Raw genomic sequence first — 8,197 nt, forward strand, 5'->3', positions numbered from 1 at the left:
GAGTAAAAATCTGTAAACATATCATAATTTGACGGCTGTGAATTTTCGTCATCTCAGCCTTCTCTGAATTTTCTAATCGGTCCAGTGCGCTCACAGCACAAAAGGGTATTAGGTCGCACATGTAATTAATACATGTAATACCTCTGTAGGAAAATCATGAAATATAGCCGTTGAGGATACATCCCTTATTGAAGAGGCTCTTAAGCGTCCGTTAAGTTGACTGCTAACATACACCCAACCCACTGTTCAAAATTTCTGACCGTTGCAACCATAACGGTAATAATCTATTCTCACTCAAAATACCCCCAAAATACATTCCAAGAAATCAGACCGTTTTTTTTTGACTCCCCCCCTTCCTCTCTCAATCTCTCTCTCTATCAAAACTTGAAGACGAACAAAATCGACTGATTATCAGAAGAAAAAGAAGAGTTCTTAAAGAAGAATCAATGGCTATAAACGATTGTTCTTTGGTGATAGATGAGATTTACGAATTTTCAGCGCCTAAATTCTTCGATTTCAATAATGGCGAGTCTGAAGCAGATGTGCGTTTAGCAGAGATGTGGTTTGAGACTGCTTTAAGCTATGCTCCTTCACGTATGATTCTTCTTCTTCGTTTTCTCTTGTTTAATTTGGATTTGATTAGATCTAATTTTCTTGTGAGATTCTAGGGTTTTCATAACAAAATCCGATTTGGAACGGTAACAAATACTTTTGGTTTTTAATTGAAATTGGGGATTATTCTTTGAATCTGGAATTTGTTAGGGATTTTGATTTGTTTATGTTTGTTAATGCAGCTTTTATGCCAAGAATTAAAACTGGTCGATCTGAATCGATTCAAGTCAGTCTTTGTGATTTCAGTAACGCGGAGGATCTCACCAAGGTAAAATCGATTTCTAAGAATTCTGTTTATGTTACATATATTTTGTAGTTTGGAAACCTTTAATAGTTACTGGTATTCATTTCTGTATCTTGTCAATCAGGTTGCTGGAAAATCAGATCATACGAATGGATCAACTCTGAAAGAAGAAACGAAAGTGGTTCTTAAAGAGGAAGATTCTACCAGGTTTGTTAATTAGTTTGTGTATGAGAACATGAAATTATTTGATTTTATATTTTATTGAAGAAAACCTAATTTTATTGTATTCATCAAATTCAGGGTTCAGTCTAAACCTGCAGCCACGGAACCAAGCAAAGAGGAAGAAGACCATACTACAAAAGAAGAGATTAGGGTTAGTTCCATGAAAGAAAGGTATGCATAAAATTATGCTTTCTGACTAGGTTTGCCTGAAAACTACTTCTTTCAGCGAAAGATGTAAAATGTGAAAATCAACCTCTTTCTAATTGCAGTATTTCATCTGGGAAAGGAAGTGAATATACTTACACTACTGCTTCGACTAGTAGCTTACAAGGTATAGTTTCTGGTAGTTGAATTGACAATTTGCAAATTCCTTAGAGCTTTCCTGTCTTACATCAAAAACATCTTTAACATTATTCACTTTCTTACTTTGTTATGCAAACAGGAACAGATGCTTGTACACCTAAGCCACAGTCAATTTCTAAGAAACAGGATTCACTTCCTACAGTTTCAAAGAATCAGCAAGCAGCTAAAAGGATAGCAAGTTTGGTCCGAAACCCCTCCGCTCTAAGGCCGAAAAATAAGTCCCAGTCATCCCAGGCTAAAGGAGTAAAACCAACAGAATCCCAGGTTAAAGGACTGAAGCCAATAAGTGCAAGGTAGTGTACTGGTTTCATTATGTATTTGTAATTTTACGGTTTATGTGGAAGATGTGTATTGATTTTTTTATTGTGTTTTCGATTTTAATCCTTGTAGTGGTAAGACCTTGAGGAGCACAACCATAGCTTCAGAATTTGTACAAGAAAACCAGGCAATCAAGCGACAGAAGCTTGACGAGGGTAGATCTAGACAGGTGCATAACGCAAATTTAGATCACAGTTCTCATTTGAGTTTTGTTGCAGTATGTGACAAGTGTATTGACTCAAAATTTTGTTTCAGATTTTAAACGTTGTTCCCCAGAACTTACCTCACAAATCAAAGCCGGGTTCAGGCAGTAGCCGAAGCAGTTTATTTTCCTCGGTCACCACCAAAACAACACGCAAAGAGGATAGAAAGGTTTACTTTTAACCAGTTTGCCAATCTGTAAGAATATTCATGATATAATTTTTCGTTTTGACTTGTTAAAAATCTCTTTTCTTTTAGGTCTATGTTAGGGAACCATCAGCTCCTTTCGTTTCAACAGCAGAGTTAGTTAAGAGATTCCAATCCAACACAAGGGATACGGGGCCGCATTTCAAGAATAGTTCTGTGTCACATGTAAGCAGTCCATTCCTACAATTTCTTTATCATCAATTTATATCAATTAGAACTTATTTTGGAATATTTGCTGGTCATTTTGCTTTAATCCAGGATGATGCAGCTTCACTTCTTCAGAAGAAGCCTAAACTCACTCTGACCAGGCCCATGGGACCTGACTTCGAAACAGCTAATCGCGTTCGCTCTTACAAAGTGAAAAACTCGGCCGAGCTTGAGGAAGAGATGATGGCGAAAATCCCAAAATTCAAGGCCCGACCGGTAAACAAGAAGATCCTGGAAGCTCCTACTTTACCAGCGTTACCAAGAAGTACCCCTCATCTACCAGAGTTTCAGGTATATCTTTGTTTGAAGTTGATGGTGAAGGGCTAGATTATGGTTCCTTGTTCTAACGACACTGTTGATTTATTCAGGAGTTTCATTTGAAAACATCGGAGAGGGCTAATCAACATGTTGAAACTTCAACAGTTGTATCATCAACTGAATCTTCACATCAGGTGGCTACTAGCCTTCTAGTTCTTGCTCATCTCTCGTCGTTCAATTGCTGTTATTTAGGTCTCTGACTGTAGAAAATGTTTTGATGTTTATCAGCAGAACCAGTGGAACCCCCACAAGCTTACAGAACCGCGGACTCCTCGTCTCGAAACAACGTTACGTGCGCGCCCACCTAAGTAAGTATTATAGGGTTGATGGTGTATTCTGCTGGTAGTAATAAATCTGTTTGAAAGTTGATAATGGCTGGCTGGCTGTTATTAGTATTACTAACCATTAGGAGATCAATCTAGACAAATTGGATGAGCACAATTACCACCTTCATGAGAACACTGGTAGTAGTAGAGAAACTCCGTTGGTGGGTGGTGCTGGTCTTTATTCCAGTAAAAATGAATAAATTTAAATCACCCTAAAATAGATAAATTCAAATCACCCTACATTGCTCAGTTTGCCTTTTACTATTACTGCTACAGAGTCAAGACTTCTCAAGAATTAGAGCAAGAGGAGTTGGAAAAGATTCCAAAATTCAAGGCTAGGCCACTGAATAAAAAGGTCAGTTTACTTTCCTTAGTTTTTGACGCCATATTTGAGGTTGAGATAATAACATTTGTTCTTAGTATTAACGAGTTTAAGTGTTTTCTTACCAGATATTTGAGAGCAAAGGTGGCTTGGGTATTTACTGTAACTCAAAACGTCAGGTGACGAAGCCTCAAGAGTTCCACTTTGCAACCGATGAAAGGATTCCTCCTGCAAAAACAGTTTTTGAGTTGTTTGACAAGGTACAGACAACATACTTTGCTCTTCTTCTTATCTGAATATCTATCTATAACTGGATATTCATTATCTAAAAGGTGGAGTATTTATTCTCTTACAGCTTTCATTGAACTCAGAAGACCATCGCAATGAGCAGCCACTTCCAAGGCTCACAACACCAAACCCATTTCATCTCCACACAGAGGTACACATTGAGCCATTTTTTTCTCTTCAATTCCCTCCTTGATTTTAAGTGAAAAAATATATGTACTCAGTGCTTATTAACAGTCGACTAATACACCATTGAATATCACATTAGGAGCGTGGAGCAGAAAAGGAGAAAAAGTTTGTGGTTGAAATTTTGCAGAAGCAGTATGAAGAAGATAGAGCCAGGATTCCCAAGGCTACTCCATACCCATATACCACAGACTACCCAGTGGTAAAGGATCGGTTCCCAGTTTACTTGTACACGGTTTTAGATTGTATTTTTCTTTTTATTTAGGACTTTATTTTTTATGCAGATTCCACCAAAACCCGAACCAAAACATTGTACCAAACCTGAGCCTTTCCAATTGGAAAGTCTAACTAGACATGAAGAGGAACTGCAGAGAGAAATGGAACAGAGGAGGAGAATGGAGGCAGAAGAAGCACAAATGAGGATCTTTAAGGCGCAACCAATCCTGAAAGAGTAAGTTGAACGAAACTAATTAATTCGTCAATTTCATGTAGATGACATTCGCATACGAGCCATATAGGTCAGAAATTAATGTCATCTAATGTGCTTTGCAGGGATCCCATTCCAGTTCCTGAGAAGGAAAGGAAGCCTCTAACTCAAGTTCAAGAGTTTCAACTCCATGTCGATCACCGTGCTGTCAATAGAGCTGAATTTGACAAAAAGGTAATTGATGGTTATGTTATGCCTTGATGATTTAATGCACATGTTTATATACATATATAATGTCTGAGTTTATTATCTTACTTATACATAGAACTGAAAAGTCTGTAATTCTATTACATTGCAGATCAAGGAGAAAGAAACTGAATATAAGAGATACCGAGAAGAGTCTGAATCTGCTAAAGTGGTAATTAGAAGAGACTTGTTACTTACCATTTTCAGCTACTGGTTGCTTAGTATAAAACTTGCTTTTTTTTTACTTCTCATTTTCCTTTATTGGTTACTTCAGTTTTGCTTAGTATAAAAAACTTGCTTGTATTTTGTTTTCCTGCAGATGGAAGAAGAAAAGGCTCTGAAACAGATGAGAAGAACAATGGTTCCTCATGCAAGACCACTTCCTAAGTTCGATAATCCCTTCCTCCCACAGAAGTAAGCTCTATTCTATTTTGAAATCCTTCTTTCAACATCATGAATGATGTACTCTTAAGTCAAATTGATTAACTGATTGGTTTTATGATGCAAATTACTAACACAGGTCGTCTAAAGAAACTACAAAAGCAAAATCTCCCAACCTGAGAGTGGTTCATAGAATTAAAGAAAAGAGGAGAACAGTTGCTACTGCCACCAGTGCTGCTGCTTCTAACATGAGATGATTACTTTTCTTCCTGTTTTTGTATAATTTGTTCAAGTAATCTTGAACCCTTTCTCATGTAATTGTTTCTTCTGTATGGAATGAAGTGTGTGTTTAAAATTTGTATTCTTTCATTCTTGAGTATGTAAGTAAGAGATATAAAAGAAAGGAAAGGGAAACCTTGCTGGAGTAAAATTCCTGTCTGTATTTGAAGAAGATACATAAAGTTGAGCGGAATAAACTGGAGCATATTTTTGTTCTGGGAATGTCGGCCTGATAATAGTTTAACTTTTCAACCCTCGAGACGCGAGTACATGATACTGGAGACATTTAGGAGCTCTGTCTTAGTGCCGAATTTCCAAAACTTTGGATAGTATCATAATTTTTCAGCACGGATTTGGACAGATATTCAACTAGCCGTTGTAGGTCAGCACTCAGCAGTCACTCTCAAAAGCTTTCTTCTAGGCATCTAGTTAGTGTTCAAGGAGCCCAAGACCCAAATGATGATTCAACTATTTTTTATCGGAAATGCTAGGTTGACGGACGGAAATCCATCATCCTATTTTTATTTAAATTCTACGCACAATCGAAAAATCACCCAAAATTCTTCTTGCCGTTCTTGCTAGGTATAATGATAGCCATGACTATTCTTGCAGCATGTGTAATTTTGGTCAGCTTGAAACCCCTGAACACATTATTCTTCACTATTTGTTTGTATAGTCAGTTTGGTCTCTAACTCCTTATGTAGATCTAAGTGAGCAACTCCCATCAATATTCAAGACAAAAATTTGAAAGATAAGGTTGGTGTACTCTTTTCAATTGTATGGAGCATTTGGAAAGATAGATGTTCATTTATCTTTCAAGGAAAATCTTTTTAAATCACCATTCTTCAGCTAGATTAGCACTCAAATTAGTCAATGACACTGAGACATACTTGAATAATGATGTTTCTCATGAGGACAACATCTCTGAACCTGTTGAAGAGAAAAATCCCTTTATAGTTATTGGTTCTTTGCCAGATGATTGTGTTATTGTTTTGACTGATGCTACTTTTGATAAGAATACTAACTTATCTGGAATTGGTTTGGTTATGAACAATACTGCAGGTAGCTTCATTGGATGCAAACTCAAAGCAGGGACAGTGAGAAGTGCCAAGGAAGCAAAAGGTCTAGCCTTATGTAGATCTAATTGAGCAAGATAGTGATTCTCCCATCAGCATTCAAGACAACAATTTGAAAGATAAGGTTGGTGTTGTCTTTTCAATTGCATGGAGCATTTGGAAAGATAGATGGTCATGTATCTTTTCAAGGAAAATCTTTAAATCACCATTCTTCGGCTAGATTAACACTCAAATTAGTCAATGACACTGAGACATACTTGAATAATGATGTTTCTCATGAGGACAACATCTCTGAACCCGTTGAAGAGAAAAATCTCTCTACAGTTATTGGTTCTTTGCTAGATGATTGTGTGATTGTTTTCAGTGATGCTGTTTTTGACAAGAATACTAACTTATCTGGAATTGGTTTGGTTATGAACAATATTGCTCATTGGATGCAAACTCAAAGCAGGAACAATGAGAAATGCTGAGGAAGCAGAAAGTCTAGCCTTATGCAGATCTAATTGAGCAAGATAGTGATTCTCCCATCAATATTCAAGACAACAATTTGAAAGATAAGGCTGGTGTTGTCTTTTAAATTGCATGGAGCATTTGGAGAGATAGATGCTCATGTATCTTTTCAAGGAAAATATTTAAATCACCATTCCTCAGCTAGATTAACACTCAAACTGAGACATACTTGAATAATGATGTTTCACATGAGGACAACATCTCTGAACCTGTTGAAGAGAAAAATCTCTCTACAGTTATTGGTTCTTTGCCAGATGATTGTATTATTGTTTTTAGTGATGCTGTTTTTGATAAGAATACAAACTTATCTGGAATTGGTTTGGTTATGAACAATATTGCAGGTACCTTCATTAGATGCAAACTCAAAGCAGGGACGGTGAGAAATGCTGAGGAAGCAGAAAGTCTAGCATTATTGGAAGCAGTAATGTGGGCAAAGGAAAAAAGACGGGAGAAAGTATGATTTGTTAGTGATGCTAAATCAGTGACTGGCTCTCTTAACTTAAATAATAACCAGCTATACTAGTATAATAAATCAGTCTTAGACGACTGTAAAACTTTTATCTATAGTTTTCAATTTGTTAAGTTTGAATTTTTACGAAAAAACCATATTATTTTAGCTGATCAAGCAACTAAGTTTATTAGAAGGTCTAGAACCTTGGAAGAATGGTTAGGAAATGTCCCTGAATTTCTCAATTCCTCTATGTAATCCTCTTATCTTGCAATAAAATTTCTTTCCCTAGCAAAAAAAAAAAAAGACCTTAATACGAATTTTTTGTTCCTTTCTAGTATATTTTTTTTCCCAAAATCAAATCCTAGTATCTTTCCTCCGAACGCAAAAACAAAAACCTAAAATTTCTCTAAAAATGAAAAATTCTAAGACAATTCAGGTTTTAATAAAGGAGCTCAAAAAATCAATTACTTTTGCAGTGGATGGGAAAGATAAAAAGACAAAGAGAGAATGATATTCCATTCATTAGAGTTAGTCTGTGTTACATAGATATATCCCTTTATATACAGTAGGAATAGAACCCTACTTACTATATTGGGTCGCGCATCCGTGGGCTAAAGCCCTACAACACTCCCCCTTGTGCGGTCCAATAGAACTCCATATGCAGTACTTCTCATACAATGCTTCGGATGCAGGTCTTCAAATGTAATTCTCTCCTTGATGAGTATTGTGTCTAAGTAATCCCTTCATTAAAACTTTGACAAGGAAAAAAACCCGTGGGACAAAACCCTGGTGCAACTTTTCACATGTAGTACTTCACATATTGTCTCGTAATTTACATGTAGTTCATCACATGCAATACGATCTTCAAAGACCGACAAGTCTAAGTTAATTTCCTCATTAAAACTTCGTCAAGAAAACCCAGAGGGACAAAACCTGAACTAAAGAAAAAGAGTACAATGTTAAGTAAACTTAGAACATAGTTGGACACGAATATGTTTCCTCATTAAAACCTTGAC

At 36.5% G+C, this 8,197-nt stretch overlaps 1 protein-coding gene across 2 annotated transcripts; it reads left to right on the forward strand.

Annotated features, from left to right (window-relative positions):
- The first annotated feature begins 342 nt into the window (after positions 1 to 342).
- On the forward strand, positions 343 to 5,364 carry LOC113287584 (protein TPX2-like). Of its 2 annotated transcripts, none has more exons than XM_026536370.1 (21): positions 343 to 594; positions 795 to 880; positions 981 to 1,063; positions 1,157 to 1,249; positions 1,348 to 1,409; positions 1,521 to 1,734; positions 1,832 to 1,928; positions 2,015 to 2,131; positions 2,219 to 2,332; positions 2,426 to 2,665; positions 2,743 to 2,826; positions 2,921 to 3,000; positions 3,295 to 3,373; positions 3,469 to 3,600; positions 3,696 to 3,779; positions 3,894 to 4,013; positions 4,096 to 4,262; positions 4,364 to 4,472; positions 4,597 to 4,656; positions 4,804 to 4,898; positions 5,005 to 5,364. In XM_026536370.1, the coding sequence occupies exons 1-21, from the start codon at positions 447 to 449 to the stop codon at positions 5,120 to 5,122; spliced, it is 2,382 nt and encodes a 793-aa protein (XP_026392155.1). In that variant the 5' UTR covers positions 343 to 446; the 3' UTR covers positions 5,123 to 5,364. The 2 variants fall into 2 exon arrangements, with proteins under 2 accessions (XP_026392155.1, XP_026392156.1); XM_026536371.1 differs by having other exon boundaries at positions 2,924 to 3,000.
- The last annotated feature ends 2,833 nt before the right edge of the window (positions 5,365 to 8,197 follow it).

This window comes from Papaver somniferum, chromosome 6 (genome assembly GCF_003573695.1).
Source record: "Papaver somniferum cultivar HN1 chromosome 6, ASM357369v1, whole genome shotgun sequence".
NCBI lineage: Eukaryota > Viridiplantae > Streptophyta > Magnoliopsida > Ranunculales > Papaveraceae > Papaver > Papaver somniferum.